The sequence below is a fragment of the Chenopodium album genome, chromosome 23 (assembly GCF_948465745.1).
Source record: "Chenopodium album chromosome 23, dcCheAlbu1.1, whole genome shotgun sequence".
NCBI lineage: Eukaryota > Viridiplantae > Streptophyta > Magnoliopsida > Caryophyllales > Amaranthaceae > Chenopodium > Chenopodium album.
In genome coordinates, this window is record NC_137856.1 from 32,427,053 (window position 1) to 32,451,105 (window position 24,053).

Sequence of the window (24,053 nt, forward strand, 5' to 3'; positions counted from 1 at the left end):
CTCGACTAGACCCATATACGGATTACCTCTTCATTTGAATCTACGAGTAACTTTTATGGTAAAACAATCAAACACAACTTGTATTTGACCTAAATTTTCTTAACCTATATCTGAATTCAATTGTCACTCTAGTGACTCTACTTTTGGGTGTTGAATGTAAGTTCTAAATTATGAGCCTACTAAAAGCAAATACCATAATAATCTACCGATACAAATAGAGTAAACTGTTAATAATTGATTAAAAAAAGATATCAAACTCAATAGAATATCAATAACAATCATTTCTATCTTTGTTCATTCAATAAACTATGTAATTATGTATAGTATGTATGGTCACCTCACTAGTAAAAAGGTGATGCAATGTCACATGATTATTGTTACATTGCTCTTGAAAATAAGAGTTGAACTAGTTTACAACAATGAAGGAGCTAAAAGATACAAATGTAACTAATAAAAATCGATGAATAATTAAGAATTAATGTACAAAGAATATGTATTTGAAAAATTACACACATATCAATTAGTGATCTTTATAAAAAGCTAAAAGCCCAACAAGAGGTGCATTGATGTAAGTAGCTGGCTCAGAATGAGGAAAATCAGCTCGAGAATCTGGATATTTGTCATTGATATCGGGTCCTCCAACAACAGCACCTACCAAAACATTCGGGTTAGGGTTACTACTAAAGAAGTAGGAAGTTCCGCCTTGACATTCAAGTTTATTAGGGTGCGCCTCAGTGGATGGCAAAGATGAGCCTCGATGATGTATCCTTTGAGGATATTTTTTGCCGTATCCTACCATGTATGACATGCTCAACGGGTTGTCTCCAAGTATATAGTCCACCTGCACCATTTTTTATAATTAGATACACACGACATTTAATTCATCTAGTCTTTAAAATGATACAATTTTACGTGTTATATGATGATATGTATGCATATGTGTGTATGTCATCAATATATATTACAGAGTACCACGTACGAGTACATACCTGACGTTTAGCGACTTGGGCGAGTCTAGGGGGCTTGACGACTACATTACCACATTGGATGGTCTTTTTTAAACTACTAGCATAACGACCGTAAACCAAAAGTAAAAATGATATAGCTGTAGTATGTTGCATGTTACTTCCACCTGCTTTGAACAAGAGTCCACCTAAACAATTACAATACAAGTTTAAGTTAATTAATCATTGTGACACTCTATTTATGTTGAAACTAACCAAAGTGAACATTTAATTTGTACTTTACCTGGACTATATGAGACTGATTTAGTTGTTGGAGATTCAGGCAATACTGAGCATACAAAGTTTTCAGCATTGGTAATGAATGGATTAGGCTGAAGATGCTTAGCAAATCCCAACTACAAATCATTGTAATCAAACACACAGTTTAATCGAGTGGCATATATAGAAATATTGTACGTAATATGATATGTGTGCACTACACGCGTGGGTGCGTGTATATATAGACTGACTAAACACAATAAATGGACGGTTAGAATAAGAGTATGTACATATATATATACCTTGGAAACGAGTACGTAAATGCCAGCATGCTTAGTATCCCATCCAAATTCAGCAAAGTTACCACCATTTAGTTTGTGGATGTTACTTAGCACATAATTTGAGTAATAAGGTAACTTTGTTGCCCTGTATAGCCAAGTTGCTGCCCATATCAATTCATCCTGCCATAAATTCCAAGCATAATCAACATTCTTCATAAATATTATAAATCGCTTTAATTTGATTCAAAAAATGATGTTACTTACAAGAATAATTTAGAAAAAAGCTATCCTGAAATTACCTGATATCCACTATAACTGCAATAAAATGAACAGACCCAATGTCCAAGACTGTCATTGTATGAGCCTTGGTATGTATTTGCAAATTCAAAGACCTAATCCATAAAATGATGTATGTCAAATCACTATTGACAACATAAGGTTATTATTTTCTTCATTTCACAATACAGACACCATTTTGACTTTAACACAAAATAATTTTAATTTAATGAATCGTGTAAAAAGTCAAAATGACTCAAATATTGCAAACAGAGGAGTCATGCATGTTTAAAGAATTGGCTAACTTGGTGCACACAAACGTACCGTTTTAGCCCGGCTAAGAAGACGTGCAGCATAAGTCCGGTTAGAAGACCTTAGCACAATGGAAGAAGCAGCCAACGCCGCAGCCATCTCAGCCGAAACTTCGGACCCTGGATACTTCTTGCTAACGGCAAAAGGGTTTCGAGGGGTGTCCATGTCTTCCGGCCTCTCCCAACAGTTGTGATCGGCGAAACCTTCTCCGACTTGAGCAAACACAATCCCTGGCATACGAGTGCATTTTAGAAAGTAATCGGTCGCCCATTGGATCGCCTCGAGGGCGTGTGGGAGCTCGGTGCCCATGAAGGGCTTAAAATCGGCCACACTCCAAGCTAGCATGGTTGTGGTGAATGCCATAGGAAAGTTGAACTTGATGTTATCACCAGCATCATAGTAGCCTCCTACTAAATCAATGTGTTTTATGCCAACTTGGGATTCTCCAATCTAAAATTTGTTACAAAATTTGTAAAGCAATAATTTGAGAAAATGAAGAAATTAAATTAAATTAAGTAAGAAAGATGTGACCAACCTATATTATCCTAGGTGGTTTGTCATGATATTGCAATTTTTTTAGTTTGTCGACCTTGTAGAATAATTACAAGTCGATTTTTTAACATTTTAGTATAACAAACTCATTCAAATGAATCATAGTATACATGATTTGTGACAAGTTAATCATATATACTACTTGTATTATGACCATAAACATATAATAATACTTTTGAACACCCCTTTTGATTATAAGGTCATCAACTCATGCTTTATATCTCTATCACATTAATATATTGGTTTCAAAGGACCTTTAATTAGGACTTTAGTTCATTTTCAATGTATGATATAGATAGATGACTAGACGAGTCATACTTTAAAATATGCAAATGAAGTAGAGAACACAAAAATAAATGATCAAATCAAAGGAACTCACGCTCTTTTGGAAGCCATCACGAAGACCAGAATCCTTGCGCCAAGTCATTCGTTGAGAGGGTGGCAACTTCCCCGACCTTTGGCCTTCAAAGAACAATATACTCTTTGACAATGCATCTCCATAATTATGACGTATTGCACCAGTTGAGCTTCCCACCAACTCAGCCAACAAAATTCCCATCAAAACTAACCCTACCCCAACCTTCCCGCCCATTTTCTTCATCATTCTTGCTTTAGTTGCTATCAGTCTCTTTGAATAAGAATGATGTATCCCCTATAGACTATAGTATATTACAATGCTTAATCATAATATCGAATTCATTGCATATATATATATAGGTATAAATTCGGCGTCTTAACAAACATTGTTTTCTTAGGAAGAGTAAAAGAGGGAGAGAGTGAGTGAAGGAAAAGGGATAGATATGAAAACAACAAGTTGAAAGGGTAGAAATTAAAAGAATTGGAGTTTGGCGTGGGAGGTGCGCTAAATGTGCGACTTGCAAAGGTTGTGTGATAGAGGAGGATGTTGCGTTATTAGGTTGATTAGATAAATATAAGAAATTATGCATGTTTGATAACTTATAGGAGAATATTAATGCAAGAACAAAGTAGCTAGTAGTAGCATAAATTTACTTGGTTTTTTGTGAAGGTTTAATTTGTTTGCGACCTAAAACCGTTATCATAATTCATAAGCGCCCATATTCCATTGCATTGCTTTAGGATCCATTACTTAGTATCTTAGATATACTCTCCTATACATACAAATTGCAAGTACTACTAGTACATTTTTTAAGAGTTGGTTTTTTTTTAATTTATTTTTTTTTTTTTTTGAAATTAAAAAATTAATTATTAAATTTTGCTAATAGAACATTGTAGTATAAGGAGATATCCAAACTTGAAATTAAAGAAATCTCATTTACAAAATATTGTTTGTGTCTTTTGATGAGTTAAAATGTTCTATACTATATAACTTCGGTTTGACTTTGATCATTTTGTAAATGATTTATAATCGTCATATTATAGATTAAGACTGGTTGATTAAAATCACATACTCCCTCAGTTTCTGAAAGTTCGACGTAGTCACTTTGCATTTGCGCAGTTTTTAATATTGAACTTTATTGTTGCTTGGTTATGTATAAATGAAAATTATTAAACGTTGATATTTGGAAAATTTACAAGAGGGGAAATCTAATAAGATCTCACATCTAATTTATTTCTATTTTATAAATCATATTATGTGGTCAAGGTTATTTTATTTTGACTACATGATTAGTAAGTGAGTCAAAATTTCAATAGCGGATGTAGTATATATTTTTTCATTTAATCTAAGTAATTTTATACTCTGTAAATGTTAATTTTACTAATTAAAATTCGAATCCTATTAAAATAGTATTGGTTTAGCTTGTGTTTAAATGATTGTAGAAGAAAAGTTAGCAAACATTCATGCACCATACTATTCATCAATTTGCTTTCCACTGGTCGTGGGTGGAAATATTGAGTTTGAGAAATTCAAGAGATTAAATGCTTAAAAATGGTACCTTAAATCAACCACCTTTACGTGCCTACATACAAAATAAAGTACCCTTTTAACATTAAGGCCTCTTTACCTACTAGCCGGATCAATTGGATTGGAGTTCCGTACGATTTGCTGCCCTGCTTTTCTCCCTACTACCATTTTTGAAGGCAATCTTAGATCAAACTTGTGTGCTACTCATAGTCTTCTTAATTTATCGTTGACTTATTCATAATTCTTTATGTTGTTTGCTAGGTTAGCATTACTTTGTAGTGTGTTTAGTTAGCCATTCCGGCTAACTCTGCCAGTCATGCTATGTAGGCTCACATATCGTGCCAACATGTCTCATGCACAAGTGGGCAGTGCCCAAAACATACTAAGATATTCTGAACTTATACTTATCTTTCATAAACAGAGCCCATGCGCATCTTGTTGTATTAGCGAACCCCCTTAGCAGATTTAATTACGGATTAGTTTTTATGTTTTTGTTGATTTGGTAAAAAATTAAGCGAGCGGACAACATAGCAATCGACTCGTCGTGCTCTAATCGAGTTTGTGTCAAATTTTGAAAATATTATCAATGCATGACCCATGGTTCACCGGCGTGCCTCTCGTGCCATATCAGACTTTGACAGCTTCATACCAAGCTGGGTCTTTTCCAAGTCATGTTTAGATAGCCTTCATGCCAATTAGGGGTGTCAATTTGGATGATCGGATCGGGTTTGATATTGTCGATTCGCGTCGGATAAATTTTTAAAGTTAAGTCATACTAAATTATCATGTCCACGCAAGTCCTAATCTAAATCGGATATTTTTTGGATCGGTTTCGAATCGGGTCGGGTGTGCTAACCACCTCTAATGCCAACCCGACCATGTCTATCTCTAGCCCGGCCCATGCCCAAGCCCATGCCCATCTTCAGAAATACCCTTCCATTTCCAAATACATCCTATCATAGTGTTTGAGTTCGTTCAATTAACCCCTCCTAAAACCCTCTTCCACCACTCCCAATCCCAATCCCATACTCCGGCGCCCAATTCTGTACTCAATCTCTCAAAAATGTTCATGTTAAGTGAAATTGAGCACAGATTAAGATTACCCCCAAAATTACTTGATCGTCCATTAGAAGAAGCTATCAAGGGTGAACTTGAAATTATCTTCTTGGACAAGGTTTTATCATCTTTTTTTCCTTTTGTTTTCTGGGTTTTATTTACTCTGATTAATTAAATTCCCCCCCTTTTTTTTTTAATTTATTCTAAATTTTAAATTGGTGGTTTAGGTGATTGCGAAAACAGGTTTGTGTGTATCAATTTACGATATCAAATCAATTGATGGCGGCTTTGTATTACCTGCTGATGGTGCTCCCACTTATACGGTATCTGATTTTTCTCCTTTAATTTTCTGTAGTTTTCCTTTTTTGGTTGAGTAATTTGCAAAAAAAGTTCTGGGTATTGGAATTAATGACTTGAACTCCAATTAAGTTGAAGCTTTGGATAATTATTTTACCATAAATTTCTCAGAAATGTACCTTTTTCAATAATATTGTTATTTCTTGTTTAATTTTGAAATGGAAGGCATTGGCTTTTTTCTACATTATGTCAATTATGTGTTATTTTCCAAAGTTATGATTTTTTTTGTTCGTGTTGTCATAGCAGAAATTGCTTATTGTAATATTTTGGGATAAATAAACTGAGGCCCTATATGTCAAATGAGTATAGTGACTAGGAGTGTGCTTGTTGGGTGATGCAAAGTACCGCGGTGATTCAATGTTATAGACTTATAGTGACTATAGATGGTTGTACTGAAAGGTTTGAGGATAGTTCAAAAGTTTTTAGAGAATTGTAGGTTCACCTGATTTGTAAATTGTGCACAAGTTTTTATTGCAATGCATGAGAGATGGTGATGTGGCTTAGAGCTTTTAGGAGATGTGGTGTGGACTGTGAAGTTTAATTATATGAAATTGATTGAGGGTGTGTCATTTGGAATTAGTCCCAATAGACAAGTGGAGGCTATTTGATGAATTTTGGTTTTGCATAATTTGTATGGAGCTTGTATTTTTTTCTATAGGATTTTGGGTACTTAGATTGATTTATTTGTTTATTGAATTATAAAAGAGGTAATGAGCTTTTATAATAGTAGCAATTATTAAGGATGCAAGATCAAAAATCATACCTTAGTATAATCATATAGCGTATATATTTTTATTGGGTGGATGGTGTGAAGTGCAATAGCATTTAAAACAAATACTGGGAGCTTTGAGTAGAAAAATAAACAGAGAGCGATTGTCGAATAATTGGAGATGCCAAAGGTCTTCCTCATCCTTGTGTAAAATAATTGAAGTGCAATAGCATTTAAAACATATGCCTGTTTATTCTTTGTCAGCTTCTCTAGGAATGATCTATCTCTTTCTTGCAATTTTGATTTTTAAATGCACTAGAAGGTCGTTAAGTTCCCTCTTATGAACAGCAGGGTGAATAGGTTGAACTTGCAAATTGAAAGGATATATGATGAAAAAATCATGGTCTTGTATAGGATAACTCCGGAGTGAACGTAATAGCACTGATATCTTTGTTTCTTCCTTGGATCATGCATATTCTGCTCTGCAGGTGGTTTTTCGTATGGTCATGTTCCGGCCATATGTTGGAGAAATTATTGCTGCAAAACTAAAGAATTCTAACAAAAAGGGATTACAATGTATGTCTTCTTTTCTATATATATCTTCATTACTAATATTTAGTTGTGAGTATGGCGTTTACTTTCTTCATTTGATATTTATACAATCTTGCCTTAGCATATCCTTCTTTCTTTGTACTTGTATGTTGCATCTCCTAATTTGAATGAAGATTAAGGGGACAGTCTTACTTGCATCCCACTTGATATTATTGATGAAGATGCTTCTTAGAATCTTGCCGCACCGATATTAATTGCTCTTAGGCTTGCTACTTGTATTGGTTGGGTTATAGGAAAATATCAGCCCTGGATGAGGGGTGGGGGAGCCGCACCATTTGTTAGTGTTTGATCATTTTTAGTTTCTTGTTGCTTGGAGGACAAAAAACCCTATATTCACAATGTATATGTTTGAATAAAGGGTTTGAACTGATAATAGATAAAAAATGTAGTTATATCTTTTTAATATAGGACCATGAGAAGCAGCTCTGGGACCTGTTTGTTCTTCAAAATGGTTCTTGACTTATCTAATAATGCCTTGTGGAGGGGATGCATGAGCTTTCATATTAATCCACTTTTCTGTTTCTTTCTTTTCATGTTCTAATCTTCGTCTTATTGACCACAATTTGGAGTTGGGGGTGTTTGTCTGGTTTTGAGCTAATAGCACTGGGACTACTAGCCTCTTAAAATCATGTCACCCAGAAAATATCATGGAATTGGTGACAAAATAATTTTGTCAACTAGATATTCTTCATTATCTGGCACTTGACCCTCATCTGCTCTCTTCCATTTGACCTGACCTTTCATATGCAATTATGATGTACCATGATTCCGCTTTGGCCATAATTTTGCAATCAAAGCTTGCTTACAATTGGACGAATTGGTTATTAACTTGTTTCTTGTTACTTTTTGTTGATCTTAATATTTTTACTGCTGCTCTCATACGTTTTTAAGCTTATAATTGGATTTTATAGCTTTCAGCGTCATAATCGCTCATTTTTTTTTCTTGGGTTTAATGTATTGTGGATTAATTTGATGATAAACAGTGTCTCTTGGGTTTTTTGACGACATATACATTCCTGCCTTTGCTCTGCCAGACCCGTCACATATCGAGCCCCATGATGATGATCCGTAAGATCAATTATCTTTATTTGTCTCTTTTTGCACCTCTAGTTTAAAGATACTAAACTTAAGTCAATTATATACATTTTCCTTTAGTTGTAATTTATTTATTTTTTCCTGGGGAACTGCAGCAAACAAGTGAAATGGGTGTGGACTTACAATGAGCTTGAATTATCCTATGATGACGGAAGTGCGGTAAGGACCCTCATTGATTTTTATTTATTGTTGATACTATTATTATTATTATTATTGTTATTATTATTGTTATTTTTATTATTATTTTTTTTATTATTATTATTATTATTATTATTTTTTTTTTTTTTAATATTGTCGCTACCATTATCATTTTCATAGATTACTATGTTTCCTCATCTGCAGATACGATTTCAAGTTACTAGTGTTGACTACCCTCCAATCCCTTTAGAACAAGAAGAAGGCTCAAAGCCTTTTGCTCCAATGGTTGTCACTGTGAGTTTTCTCATCCGTCTTATAATTGTTCACTTATTGTGAAGATGTTGCCAATAATAAGAGAAGAAAAGAGAAGGGGGAAAAAGAGATTATTATCATTGACACTTATAGTGCGTGCATATAGCATTGGTATAGCTATACAATAGAAAGTGCACATAACAAGACCACTATCAGCAAAAATCAATAAAAGTCAGTGGTGTTAACCATAAAACTCAATTGATCCTTAATGAACAAACCAGTTGTTCTAATTTCTAACCGAACAACAGAAGTATTCATTATTAATCAGAAGATTTCAGCTCTGTTTATTATAAATCACTTAAATAAACTAAGGTCTTTTATTTTTTAATAACTTGCTTTATACTGTCTGTTATACTAGTATATCTTCCCTTTTTTTCTGGTTGAACAAATGGCTGTATAATACGAGCATTCCTTTGTCATAGGGATTACTTAACTCTGATGGTGGTTTAGGCCCCATTTCATGGTGGGTATAATTCCCAACTACTGGAACTGATCATCACAGCAAGAACTAGGCCTATGAACATAAATCTCGATTGTTGAAGTTGATTAATACAGAAATAACCAGTCCTGATCATCGAAGTCATTCTAACAATCAAGTCGCAACGAAGCTGCTGAACTTGGTTCCTCCTGGTGCAATGTCCAGCTTGGTTACTTACTAGCCTTCTTAGAAACATGATGAATATACTCCTTGTTACTTCTAGTGCAATGCAAGAGAAATGAAAGACAACTTTGTATAATACTAGGTATTTTTTCAGGGAAGCCCATTTGTCCAAGGCCATGATTCTTGATCCAATTTTGCCCCAGCCACCAATCATGACTGTTACCTTTTTTTAATTTCATCTACCAATACAATATAGATATGGTGTGTATAGTACTCCGAATTTCTTAAAAGTCTTGTGCTTTTGATTAATTATTAATTTTGTGACTTAAATGGTGTTATCATTTTCCAGTTTTGCCCTTACCCCCCTTTATCACTTGTCACACCCCTCCATTCTCTCATCAACCACCAGTCGGGACCCTTGGTGGCGGCCAGAATACAAAATTGTTGACCTTTGCCTCTCTATCTTGCAAACACTCTCAGAATCAATGGTCACATACTCACATCCAAACCCAAAATTGCCCGGAAAAAGTTATCACATTTTATCCGAAGCAAAAGGTTAATAATTGAATTTTCATATATGCTTGTAATTTATGACATGTATGTATAAAATCATGTATTGAGCTATTGAGATTTAAGAGAACGTGAATTGATCCTGAAACGAGGGACGTATATTATAGAAATTAAAACGGTATGTGACATATGAAGTGGAGTACTTGATAACTAGGGGTGGTTTTCAGCTTTTGATATGTATGAATGAATATGATTTATCTATATTATTTCAGTAACTTTGCTTAGAATTCATAAAAACAATTCAATAAAAAGAAATATTAGTGCTTGTATTTGACAATAGACATAGAATAGAGGTGGAGGATGAGTGAAACCCGCTTGGTGAAATGAATGAGCATGGACATGGCACGTGATTCAAGCTGTCTGTCTTGGATTCCTTCTTAAACATTAATTGCGTTGTTACTCTTAAAATGTGCTATGTTAATTTTGCTAAATTTTAGCTGAAACACCCCAATTTAATAAATTATTTGAACCTTTTTAATTATTTTAAAAAACTATATGTAGTGAATTAGACATGATTAATGAAGAGCAAGAATCTTTTTGGGTAATAGCAATGGCTCATAGGTTGAATTATGAATATCAATTGCATTTTATATAGTTGGTGACTTGGTGGTGAGATTGATAGATTATACAATGAGTAATATTATCCAAATCTTGAACATGATTTGTGGATCAAAGGCTGACTTATTGTATTAGAAACCAAATTCAAGCGCTAATTCTTGATTCACATTTACTTAGTACTCTAGATAGCATGTTGACATTAAAGCCTTTTGCTATGGCTATCCGCGATAAACAACCTAGAAATTCTTCTCAATAACGTATCGACATTACTTTATCGAAAATTCTATACTCAAATATTAGATAATTATTCCATAATTTTGAGTCTTTATCTCAAAAGAAAATTAAATGGTAGAAGTATATTAGTTCATATTGTAATCTTTTAGAATTTAAGGACGTTTGGATACTAATGTTTATAAAAATGAATTAGAAGAAAATTATCAATTAATGAACTAAGAGCCTGTTCTCTTCACAGCTTAAGTTAAGGTCAGTTCAAATCTTAATATCCTCCTCTCATAAAATATTCAGTTCAGTTCAGTTCAGTAAATCAGAATATGCCCTCAATGTAAAAAATTGGTCTTGCACTCCTACAACTTTTATTAGCAAGCCTGGCCCCTTTGTAATATAAGCAATTAACCATATAGTATTGAATTACATTTGAAAAAAAGGGTGGGAAAAGCAATTCCTATTCACACAATATATCTGTATATCTAAGACATACATTTCGTAGTCAATTGGTTTATTAAAATTTACTCCTAATTATATTGTTGTTGAAGATTAAGCTAATTAAGCAGGTGTATTGATTTTCGTGCAAAATCAAGTAACATCACATGGAAGAGCCTCGTTTTAAGGCTCTAGTTTGAGACTTATATGTGTGTTGCAATGTCATTATGTCGATATATCTAGCACTAATTCCTTACAATTCGTACGTACTTTATTTTTGCATCTTATCATTGGTGTCATTAGGTTGTATAATGCATTTATGATGTGACTTCTATATTATCTGATCATTTAACTAATTATCTTGAAAGAAAGGCCGAGAATAAACAACTTAATAATATACTCCGTACTAAGAAATTGATCATTAAGGAGTATATTATTTCTATTCTGTATATGTGAAGATAGGTACATCGTTTAAGACAAAGTTTATGTCCTTGAGCCTAAATGTAGGAAAACTTTTTTAGGCTATAAATGGTACACAATATATTTGAAACTTTGTCTTAGGCGTACATATAACATGCTTATACTCAGTTGTATCGTATAGTAGCTTGTTTAATTTGTTAGGTTGAATACAAGAACTTTTACTTCTTTATGTGGAAAGTTCAATTGCTAGAATTAACTTTTACTTTCACTCGCTTGATTTACATATGTAATTTTGATTATCAAATTAACGCATCAATAAATTGTACATAACATTAAACGACTAGTAGTATGGTGGCGAGGAGGGAATGATTAGATTGCTTAAAATGGCCAATCCCAACTTCTTTCGAGGTTATACAACCATACTAGTGCCAACAATGTCTCCTAATCCAACAGTTTGTTTGAAAATTTTAGTCATTTGCTTGAACTTGAAGTTTATGACATGAAAAACATTCATCATTAGAAGAAAATGTATGTTAAATTCCTAAAGTATATATTAATGCTTTGAATTTTATGTGGTTGAACTACTCTTCAAGTATAAGACTTCGAGTTGCACTTAAACATGTCCAAGCAATGTGCATGTGCAGATCTAGAATTACAACCCCATTTAAGCATTTGTTGTCCTTGTTTCCAATTATTGGTGCGTTACAGATGTTCAAAAGCAAACAAAACTATTTACCTCTTTTATGTGGCATTCCTCTAATCATTTCTCCATTTTTCCAAAGTAAATAGTTAAATACACGAAGGTTAAAGACTCCTTTCAATTACGGAGTAGCAACACTACTTCCTCCGCCCCTAAATTAAAAGCTTCTTTCTTTTTATTATGTGAGTAATAAATGCTAGAAAGAGCATTTGTATTAAGAAACGGGAGGAGTATTTATACAATATCACCTACTAATTAAACTAGTACAAGCCCTACTTTGAATTGTATTAAATGCAAATATCAAAGATTTTTTACATATACTTATACATTAGTCCAAAGTCCAAACTCGAATTTCGATTTCTCCATATATATGAACACTTATAAATCTCATTTTTTGTAAGAAGAGCATATGAGTTATCCCTTATTAGGTGGTATAGGAATAGGATCACTATGCTATCTCCGATATTCACCGATTATATAAGAATAATGTGTTTTTTTAATTCCATATACTTGATAAACATCTTTAATTAGAGTGTTGTATGTGTTCCGGTGTTCCCTTTTTATGATCTTTTTGATTTGAGATTTGAGATTTTTGTATGCATAACATCCGTCATGTAGTTTGATTTAGGGCATGTTCCGATTTACTGAAAACAACTTAACTGAATTGGTTGGGGTTCAACTGAACTGAACTGGACTATTTATGAGAGAAGAAAATTAGAACCTAAATTAAGCTAAACAGAACATACCCTTAGATTAACTAGCTTTTTGGCCCGTTCATTGCACGGGTTATTACCTGGGTTAATTATATTCATATATAGGTTTGCTTTTATACAAAGTAATTGTTTCTTTTCTAAAACTTAAAAGAAAAAAAGAGTGAGGATAGAATTGTGAAAGAACATGAAGGAATAGTTAGATATATATATATATATATATATATATATATATATATATATATATATATATATATATATATATATATATATATATATATATATATATATATATATATACATGAAAAATGTGGGATATGAAATGACGTATTAGTTTAAATTATATTTAAAGTCTAGAAGATGAAAAGACCATTTTTATAATAATTCGTATGTTTATGTAATGTGTACTAATTAATTGAACATTATTTTATTATGGTGGAAATGAAACACTTCATTTTCTTACGTGAATTTACAAGTTGTAGAATGCATAAAGACTTAAACATACAAATTAAGGGAGGTGACATGTGGCATATGGGGTGATGAGTGACTTGTGAATTGTGATGCCATGTGTCAGATGAAAAATTTGTGGTTTGTGTTTTTAAATACTAAGTATAGATGATTATTATCCTCCTCCTCAAATCTAAATCACGCAACAATTCCATTTTTTCTTGTAAAAACTTCCAATGAACATGAAAAAAGAAGGAGAAACATTAATGCTAGAAATTAATGCTGCCTTTTTTAACTTAATTATACAGTAATCTACCACTAATTAAGGTTATGACTAGGATTACAAAAGGGAGGGAGGTATGAATAGTACTAATTGCAAATGATTATTATAATTATTGACTTGTGCAGAACTCTTTGTGCATGAGCAAAAACTTACGTAAAGAAATACATCATTCATCACATATAATATTGCTAAGACATGAGTTGTTTCTGACATTTTATTTTTTCCATAAAAACCACTTTGCTAGCCAAATTATAAAAGAGATCCATTGTTTAAAGCAAAGCATAATCAATACTTGTATTTTTTTCAACTATTCATAATTTCTTGCATATATTAGTTATATAACCAAACTTCTCCTAGAGATCTGAGTCCCTCTTATTTCTCCCTACAAAAAACACACTAAAAAAACTATATGCCCTCCAATACAAGAAAATGGTATCTCTAAATTTCCTATTCCTCTCCTTAATCATATTTGCCTCTATAGCTTGTACATTCTCCGAGCCCGAGGAAGCTCCCCTTGATGATATAAACAAATGGTGTGACACCGTTCCACACCCCAAGACATGTAAGTACTTCATGGCTCGAACACCAGGTGCGTTCGAGCCAAAGAAGAAGTCCGATTTTAGGAGAATGATGGTGGAGGCGGCCTTGGACCGTTCCATGGCCGCCCAAGGCCACTTGTGGACGTGGGGGGAAAAGTGTGCAAACCATAGTGAGCGAGCAGCGTGGTCTGATTGCATTAGGCTTTATAGCCACACCATAATTCAACTTAATTACACCCTCTATGGTTTGACTAGTAACTCGAGTTTCACTGACTTTGATGCTCAGACCTGGCTTAGCTCCTCCCTCACCAACCTTGACACTTGTATGAGTGGGTCCCAAGACATGAACGTCACATCGTTCATCTGGCCCCACGTCTCGTACAACGTGTCTGACCTAATATCCAATGGGTTAGCCATAAGTGAAGGCCTAATAGAAGAATTTGTCAATGCTACTAGTAGTGGTAACACAACCGAGTACCCTACTTGGATGAGGCATGAAGAAAGGAGGTTAGTGCAAGTGTCTAGGAAATTGGCTGTCAAAAAAGCTATGTTCGTCGTGTCTAAGGATGGTTCGAGCCCTTATAGGACGGTTCAATCAGCCATTGATGCCGCGGCTAGGAGCCGTATAACGGGAAGAAAAGTGATACATGTTAAAAGAGGTGTTTATAGGGAGAATATATATGTTGGACCATATAACGATGATATTATGTTGGTTGGTGATGGTATGAGGAATACCATTATTACTAGTAGTAGAAGTGCTCGATCTGGTTATACCACCTATAGTTCTGCAACCGCAGGTATGTTACATCATAAACTCATCTCCTATATTATTATATGCTTTGCATTAGCTAAATTGTGTAAGAGTTTTGGTAGTATATACTTAGGCAATTAGCAATCTATGTTACATGAACATGCATGCAATATGAATGAATTGAATATGTTAATAGAATGATTGTAGGCATTCTCCATAGAGCTTATCTCGATCCAATAGTAGGGTCGTAAGGGTCGGGTTAAACTAAGTTCGAATTCAGGTCTTTAGAGAAAGACCGGTTTCCTTTATTCTTTTCTCCTCATCACTCCAAAGTTTAAACGGTCTGTGTTTTGACAAACTTAAAAATTACCTTTGATAATAAGTTGGTGGTCTAGCCTGGACTCGTTTAATTATGATACATGATCGAAAAAACACACAACTAGACTAGCCAAGTGTTTAATTAAACTTATACTTTAGTAGTGTTACTCAATGTGTAGTGATTGTGATCCATTAATTAATCTTTAAAGGAATGGCTAGATTACTATCTAATCCAAAAATAATAAAAGGGCAATTCATGACCAAATACTTGAGAATTACAATATATTCCTATGAAAAGAAGTCAAAATAGAAGATCTAGATCTTAATTTATACATACAATTATTTTATAAGTTTGTGTATTTAATGGAGCATCAATCATTGACCACACTTTTAGTGACTTGAAGCAACATCCTGCTATGTCTGACTTTTTTATAAGTACTTAATTAAAGTACTTGTTCATCATTTACATTTGATTATTTCTAAAGTCAGTACTTCCTTTGCCATTTGGTACGGTGGCCCTTGTGCCAAGCAACAATTCATGCTAACATTAACTTGTTCATGTTATTATATATCACTGTTTTTTCTTGTCCCATAATATGTAACAAATTAATACTTCACACGTAAAAAAATTCAATGTGCGAATATGTTGCGAACTTGTGATTAATAGAGTACACCTTATGATCGATTAATGAAAAAAAAAAATCTAAATACGTGCTTTGTAGTAAAATCTAACGATTTTTTTTTTTATTTTGAAGGTATCGATGGACTTCGATTCATTGCTCGTGATCTAACCATTCAAAACGCGGCAGGGGCGCAAATGGGCCAAGCTGTGGCATTGCGCTCAAGCTCGGATCTTTCAGTTTTTTACAAATGTGCATTCCTTGGATACCAAGACACCCTATTTGTACATTCACAAAGACAATTCTACAAAATGTGTTACATATTTGGTACAATTGACATTATTTTTGGGAACGCGGCTGTTGTATTCCAAAGTTGTATGATCTATGCAAGGGTGCCAGTTTTAGGCCAAGCAAATGTCATCACGGCCCAGGGTCGGGTTGACCCAAATCAAAACACGGGGATCGTGATGCATGGATGTCGGATCATGGCAGATGAAGACCTTGCAGGAAAGATCCGAACCGTTTCCACGTACTTGGGTCGACCATGGCAACAATATTCTCGTACAATCATCATGAGATCATACATGGGTCCGTTGGTTCACAGAGCAGGGTGGATGCCCTGGAAGAGTGCAGGGTATTTGAGCACCTTATACTATGCAGAGTTTGGAAATTTCGGGCCTGGTGCAAGGCTTCGCAATCGCGTCAACTGGCCAGGCTACCATATCATCACTAGGCCTAATGCAGTCTCACAGTTTAGCGTTGAACGCTTCATTGCAGGGCAAAAATGGCTGCCTGCAACCGGTGTGCCCTTCAGTCCTGGTGTTTAAACCATACAATAGAGTACTAAATTATTTTGCTTGGCGATTAATTTCTCATTGATCATATTCATATTAGTGCAGAAACTACTACCCAGGGATAATTTTTACTCCCATTCCTGTTTGAGTAATTATTTGAAGATTGATCAGGTAGTAATATTTAAATTGTTTTCTGAAACTTATTGATTTATACATATTTAATTCATGTAAAAATAGAGATTGGAGGAAATAATTTTAGGGATACATTTTCCTTTGCTTCTCATTTCTTCAGTATTTTGGATTTTTAATAGTAAGCATATCAGAGTTTGGATCTTGGTTTAGATTAAACTTCTTGTACAAAACCTGGCCGAAAATAGACTGTAATATAAATATCTTTCTATTTGTAAATTGCCACACAACTGGGGTGCACCAATCAACTGAAATGCACTGTGCAGACTGCAGCCTGTACTACTGATACAATATACAGCGTAGATAGTTACAAAAACTTCATCACAACATTTCAAGGAATTGGTTTCAGAAAACGGAACTTTAGGTTCTTCAACCTTGTCATAAATCAGAAGCGCTAGCAAAATTTCGACTACAGAAGAGATCCTAATGACGAATCGATGAAGGAATATTAACAAGAGGATTAGCAGAGTTGCCCTAGGGTAATAAACTCCTTAACGGAAGAGCCTTGGAACTGATCTTTTAGGTACTTTACCTTCCATCTTCAGCCTTCTATATGATTCTCGTATGTGGCATGGCCTAATGGGGCCAGAATCCTTTCTTTCAGACATCACTATTTTAGCTGCACACAGAAGCGGGACCAATCAATAGGCAGCAACAATGTATAACCCACAAGAGTTAAAAGTAACAAGGTCATCAATTATGATACGAAGTATATTGCACATTGTATAAAAATTTTATGTTGCTTGTCATATCATTTAAATATATATTGCTCAACAAAATTCAGGATGCACCAAGGATAAGAGCACGCATGAAATTTTGAGATAGAAGTCGTTAAACTAGTTGGGAATTATCAGTACCTTCAAAATTAACACCCAACCTTAAGCAAACTAATGGAATGGTTAATTGTGCATCAGCCACACCTTCATGGCCTCATATATGCAGGAATGCAGCATGTTTAAGCCTAAAAAGGTAGCCTTTCTAGTAGTTTCTATTACTATAAAGTATAGACACTTAAAAGTTGAGATTAAGATTTGACAATACCAAAAGTGCTCCATAAACTAAAAGAATAGTGATAAAATTCTCAAGGACACACCCATTTCCAAATCACACTATTTTTGCCTAGCAAATCAGAATGCATACCTGTCTCAACGAGCTCCCCGACAAACATTTTTGCAATTCCTGATGCAACAATGGACATAGGTATAGAAATCTTCTGACTGCCTGTAATACTTACTAGCAACTGCATTGAAAAAACGAAAAGAGAGAAAAAAAAGAAACATAATTTAAGTTGACAACGTTATTCAACAGAGTGAGCTTCTCAGTGTTCCCACATCTTTATCTTTTAGTATTAAGCAACAAATTTCCCAAGACGAACATAAGATAGCAAAAACATGTGAAAGAAGAATACCCTTTTCATGTTGGATCTCTGGAAACCAGACCTCCGAAAAGATTCATATCTGCTCATTTGCTCCTCTGTAAATCGAGATAAGATGGTTCTGAAAGTAATTTTAACAGTATAGCCGGTCATTCATGAGAAAGTAAACATGTTAATTACATCCAAGGTGCATCAAGTTTTTCAAATATCAACTTGTCTTTGTTTATGTGCAGTGCAAAGGATTTTAGTCATAGAGAGACAAAAGTAGCAATGAACAGAAATGAAACCAAATCATATGTTTTGAGGTTTATGATGAAGTAATATATCTTCTAAAAAGTAAAGATACAGCAATATACACAGGGAGGAGAGAGGGAAAAAAAAAATGAATTTTCAAAGATATCATGAAATACTACGAGGCCGACCCGGTTGATCAGCCTGTTAATCAGCTGCATTTGTGGGCCCCACTTGCCAGACAAATTGACGGAGATTCAAGAGGCTGCATTTAATTTAAGTCTCATTTTTTTTTTTTTGTTTTTTAACCCATCTTCTCCAATCTTCCACCGGCAGCGAGCACCACCATAGCCACCATCTGGTCCACCACCATCACATCGACTACCATCGGAACCCCTTCACAGCCACCACCATCACATCGACTACCATCTCAAACCCATCACGCACCACCATCTCTCCTCTTTCCGCAGATCAAACCCACAAAGGCCTTCCACATCCTCATCTTCTTCCCGTCGTCCTCCTCTTCTTCCTCAACAATGGCCGCTTCGCGGCGAATCAAAAAGACACCCTACTAGAAAAGAGTGTAAATTAGGGCCATATCAACCCTTTAGGGAAAATTTTTCATTCGCAGCAGCATTTTGAACTACCATAGGCGGTGGTGGCGCGGAGGAAGAAGTGGGTTTTTGGGTTTTGGTTTCTGGCATGGAGGAATTTACTTCTCCCTATAAATTGTTTGGGCAACTATTTACAAGTATTTATACTCTATAACTACAAATGGATTCAAGGGCATTAAGCTGCAAATTCAACCACTGGATTGGTGATCGTATTCTCACACTTCTATAGAGCAATAGAAGAGGTCAAGGGTGAGCCTTAGTAGGTAAAGATTACAAGAGCATGTAACACTTAAATGAGTTTATTATTTATCTGAAAAAAATATACTATGGAGTGTAATGCATAAGAAAACAGATGATATGAGCTAAAAAAAGGCTTCTCAGTTCTCATTACACAATGCACACTTTACTTCCTCTTTCAATAAGAAGGTAATATTAATACTTGTAACTCACACCCTACAAATCATAAGCCCAAATTGAACAATGTCTGTATAAGATAGGATCCAATCAGCATATCAACAACTCAGCTAAGACAAAACCCGTTCATAAGAACCAAATCTTTTGTTCTTCACATGAAATTAATACCAATATTGATACAGATGAGGCACCACTCAATTAAGATGATAAGTTCATTCCTAAAAATGCTAAATCAGAAGCTCATACAGACACAGTCATGTTCAATATTCACATAAAACGATGTGTTGAAGTGTGTTTTTCGAGCTCTTGTTTCAAACAGTCAAAACTAATGTATACTCCGTATATATAAGGATGGTAAAAAAATGCAAATATTAGCGAACAGGTAATATAGTATGGTGGCAAAGCATTAAAAATCACATACTGCATTTTGGCCATTTTATCAGGGTCACCACTAGATGAGAGCTTCCCGAGCTCAACATCCATGTTGTCTTCCTCCTCCTCATCGTCTTCATCTTTGTTCTTGTTATTGGGTTGAGTAATCCCAGTAGAAGCTAGTGGAGCAGCTGAAGTTGACGCGACATTAGGATGAGCTACAAGTTCCAATCCCACCTCATCCTCAGGCTGATCAGCATCGTTGACAGTCGCAGCAGCGTCTATTTGGGTTTCAGTATCATTGGCCGCTGCAGGCGATTCAGGTGGTGATTCCTGCTCTACAAATGCTGCTTCGAAAGGATCTTGTGACTGCTTCATTCTAAGCCCTAATTCAACAATCGAAATCAACTAATTTACTACACTTGAAAGGTTCAATTTTTGGGAAGAGATCGAATTTCATAGTTCAATCCAAACATTATAATGTTCTGCAACACATTAGCAACTAAATTTGATTCAATTATCAAATTAGGCTTGAAAAATCACATAATTTTAAGGAGAAAAGGCACATTTGTTTCAATTATCAAATTAGGGTTGAACAATCACATAATGTAAGGGAGAAAAGGGCACAATTGATTCAATTATCAAATTTTTGGGCAAATTTGATTCAATTATCAAATTAGGCTCGTAATGTTCTTTCTAATAACATAATCGCTGGTTATGATCTTTCAGAAACTTAGTAATTAGAACAAATAGTCCAAAAATTTGAACCCGAAATTTACTATATATACTGACAATTATATTAATTACGATTAATGATAAAACCTAGAATGTGAAATTGAAATACGATGATTACCAAAAAAAAATAGAGCAACTTACCTCAGAAAGTTGCTTCAATGGAGGATAGAAATATTACAAGGCGCTTTAATGGTCCGCAACTGAGATAGAAGTAAGACAGATCGGCTACAATTTATACTCGTACAGTCGTACCGTAAGGGGTGTCAATCGTTTTATACTCGTACTTAAAAGGAATGTAAACTATTAATTCGGATATTTGAGTCCGATGAAGTCAGGTGAGGTTGGATTGAATCGAATTTTAAACTTGATTTATGCTGAGTACGAAGTACTCATTACTCCATAATTGAATTGTTGTATCCTAACAAGTCAAAATTTGAATCGAATAATTTTCGGCTTGGTTGGGTCAGATTTGAGTCTTTGACACCTTTGCTAAATTGAGGCACCCTATGCTTCACGTCTTATTCTTTTCGCCTTAATTTTGTTGAATTTATATTATTTTTACCAATTAAAACTTATTTATATAGATTTTCTATCATATTTGATCTTTAAAGTTGTTTATTTTACGGATTGAAATTTATTTTTCACTGAGTTGAAATTATATTTGCTATATTGGACTTAATTTTACTAATATGAAATCATTATTTAAAATATTTAATTCAGGTGAAAATAATAGGACTTAGTTATATATTTCTCGAATATCATTTGATTGCAATACTTATCTAATTCATCCGTTTCTCATTATAATTTAGGAAAATTTGATATTTGCTACCAGCGAAAACACCCTATGTCACATTTATTACCCGTTTAATCTTTTATTTTACTTTACTACCACCCAAATTCCCGAACTATATTTATCACTACCATATAACGGTTTCTGTCAATGTTACCGTTAAGTAGGGCCCAATTTATCCTTCACCACACTAATTTATTAACCTAACCACTCACCAACACTCCCATACTCCCAGCTCCTCACGCAAACACCTCACTAACCCCTGTCAGCCGCACCTCCAGCAACACCACCATTCATACCATCACCGACATCACATCAAACCACTGCAAACTGCCACCAGCGCACCCACATGCAAATTCCTTGCTCTCTCTAACATCACCAAGCTCATCCCACACTTCAACCCCCACTGTGACACTACAACGAGCACATTCAGAACCAACACTGCTGCCTGCAGGCTGCAGCGCCACCTCAAAAAGCGCACTCCACCTGCAGCCCCGCACCACCATAACCGACAGCCCAATCGAACAAATATCAGCCCGCAAGAAACTCTAATTCAGCCCGCAATTTTAGCATTTGGAGCCCCATAATTGGAAATTAACGCCCCAATTCAACCAAAGATTCAGAGACTCTAGAGCGAAATTGATGAAATTGGGCGGTTGAGAATTGAGATGCGTTGAATCGAATCAACGGCTGTGATTTGATGATGATTGAAGGTGAAGCGTTTGAAGATGTTGATTTTTGATGATGGTGGATGGAAGAAGCGAATTAGAGCAGCCAAAGAAATTGAATAGGGGAGGGGGGCTGATGATGTAGCGGTGGTAGTCGGGGGAAAGAGGCTTAGCTCTGACGACAGGAAGGGGCTGGCTGGTCGCCGGCGAGGGGAGGGGGTGGCAGTGAGGTTTCGGGGCAGTGTTGATGGGGAAAAGGAGGTTGGACGGTGGTAGTAAGGTGGCTTGGGTGGTGGTGTGGTGGCTGAACAGTGGTTGAGCCCCACTAACGAAAAAGTAACGGCATAAGACAACAGGTAGTGAAATCTCTAATTTTGGGATTTGGTAGTAGTAAAATAAAATAATAAATTAAACGGGTAGCAAATGTGACACGAGGTGTTTTTGCTGGTAGCAAATGTCAATTTTTCCTTTAATTTATTGAATCTTTTTGAACCAATTCTTCATTTGGGTGGTAAGGATCTAAACCACATAATGTATATATCCAATGTAGGTTTTGATTATCAATCAATCAAAATCTTAAAGCATGTTCAGATTTACTGAATTGAACTGAGTTGAAATGAATTGTTTATGAGAGAAGGAAATTAAGAATTAAATTGAATTGAACTGAAATTAAGATGAAGAGAACATGTCCTTAATCTCATAAGTGGGGTAAAATGATTATTCCGTATAATTAGGTTTTGATTATGCGGACAAAAAATATAATTGGAAGAAATACTCAATAGTTTTGTACTTGTTATATATTATGCTACTATTTTTTTTACGTGTTAAACTACTAATATATGTGTTCATAATTTTTTTTCGTATTTTTTGTCTAATGAGGAAACCTTGACGTTTAAATATTAAATATTCGAAGCAAAAAAAAAAAAACCTTTTTAGTTTGAGGATGAAAAAATTAGCATACAAAGTACGAGTAGCTTATTCAGACCAAAAATGAGTCGTGTTCTCTTTATCTAAAGTTATGTGCCGATCAAAATGTAAAAAAAAAAAAAAAGTTATGTGTCGATCAAAATACTCGGTAAGACTAAAAATACTCCGTATGTGTATACTTGTGCTTTTACTCCCTTCGGGACAACATTTGGCTCATTTGCCTCCCTTTGGTCAAAAAGGACTCAAAATACGCCCAATTCGGTAAACTCGAAAAATTGAAAATGATCAATCGCAACAACGATCAACCATGTCCATGATCCTATTTCTTACAATTCTGCAATAATTTTTTCAATTGATCCTCAAATATACAAACTTTCTCACACAAAACAATCAATTAAACAGTCATGGGATCACTGGCAACCCATTTCTCGACGTTTCTGTTCATCTTCCCAGTTGGATTTCGTCGCTTGTATTCCTCTTTCTCTCTCTTCCTCAAAGATCCTTCTCTTTACCGCTCAAAACCCTGGTTTTTCATCGACCCTAAATGGAAAAATTTTGACCTTTATGCCCTTCTAATTGCCCTACCCATTGCTGCTTTATCTGACCTCTTTCTTTTTCTCTCATTTTCAGGCCACCCCTCTTACAGATTTTCCTTTCTTCAACATGGGGGTGTCATTTTCTTCTTCTGGGTACTTTTAATTCTCATTTGTTTGAGAGAAATTCATGATCTTGTGTGTATTAATGAGAGTTTTTTGTTTCTTTTATCTGGGGTTTTCTTTTTGATTGAGTATTTCATCAATGGTAATGGTTTTACTGGTGTTAGCAGCAATGTGTATGATTTGCTTGGTAATTTAACCTTAATTTGTGCCTTTTCTTGCTTGTATTTGTCGATTCGGCCTACCGCCTTTTTAGCTGATTTTTTCCTGTCTAGTGGGATGATTTTTAAAGGGACTTGGGTG

At 34.8% G+C, this 24,053-nt stretch overlaps 4 protein-coding genes across 4 annotated transcripts; 2 read left to right on the forward strand and 2 right to left on the reverse strand.

Moving 5' to 3' along the window:
* Positions 1-520: 520 nt before the first annotated feature.
* Positions 521-3,165, reverse strand: LOC145607391 (endoglucanase 8-like). The gene is made up of 7 exons (XM_081663060.1): positions 3,020-3,165; positions 2,105-2,526; positions 1,804-1,896; positions 1,526-1,684; positions 1,249-1,360; positions 990-1,153; positions 521-841 (listed from the first exon to the last, which is right to left on the reverse strand). Exons 1-7 carry the CDS (start codon positions 3,069-3,071, stop codon positions 521-523), a joined length of 1,323 nt encoding a protein of 440 aa, XP_081519186.1. The 5' UTR covers positions 3,072-3,165.
* Positions 3,166-5,508: 2,343 nt separating this feature from the next.
* Positions 5,509-9,886, forward strand: LOC145607676 (uncharacterized). The gene is made up of 7 exons (XM_081663269.1): positions 5,509-5,703; positions 5,813-5,908; positions 7,140-7,227; positions 8,247-8,331; positions 8,454-8,517; positions 8,701-8,790; positions 9,231-9,886. The coding sequence occupies exons 1-7, from the start codon at positions 5,593-5,595 to the stop codon at positions 9,279-9,281; spliced, it is 585 nt and encodes a 194-aa protein (XP_081519395.1). The 5' UTR covers positions 5,509-5,592; the 3' UTR covers positions 9,282-9,886.
* A 4,278-nt stretch (positions 9,887-14,164) lies between these two features.
* Positions 14,165-17,006, forward strand: LOC145609419 (putative pectinesterase/pectinesterase inhibitor 59). Its single transcript, XM_081664909.1, has 2 exons — positions 14,165-15,093; positions 16,121-17,006. Exons 1-2 carry the CDS (start codon positions 14,187-14,189, stop codon positions 16,810-16,812), a joined length of 1,599 nt encoding a protein of 532 aa, XP_081521035.1. The 5' UTR covers positions 14,165-14,186; the 3' UTR covers positions 16,813-17,006.
* Positions 17,007-17,184: 178 nt separating this feature from the next.
* Positions 17,185-20,988, reverse strand: LOC145609162 (transcription initiation factor TFIID subunit 11-like). The gene is made up of 5 exons (XM_081664710.1): positions 20,851-20,988; positions 20,024-20,360; positions 18,377-18,464; positions 18,109-18,208; positions 17,185-17,587 (listed from the first exon to the last, which is right to left on the reverse strand). Exons 2-5 carry the CDS (start codon positions 20,350-20,352, stop codon positions 17,460-17,462), a joined length of 645 nt encoding a protein of 214 aa, XP_081520836.1. The 5' UTR covers positions 20,353-20,360; positions 20,851-20,988; the 3' UTR covers positions 17,185-17,459.
* Positions 20,989-24,053: the final 3,065 nt, after the last annotated feature.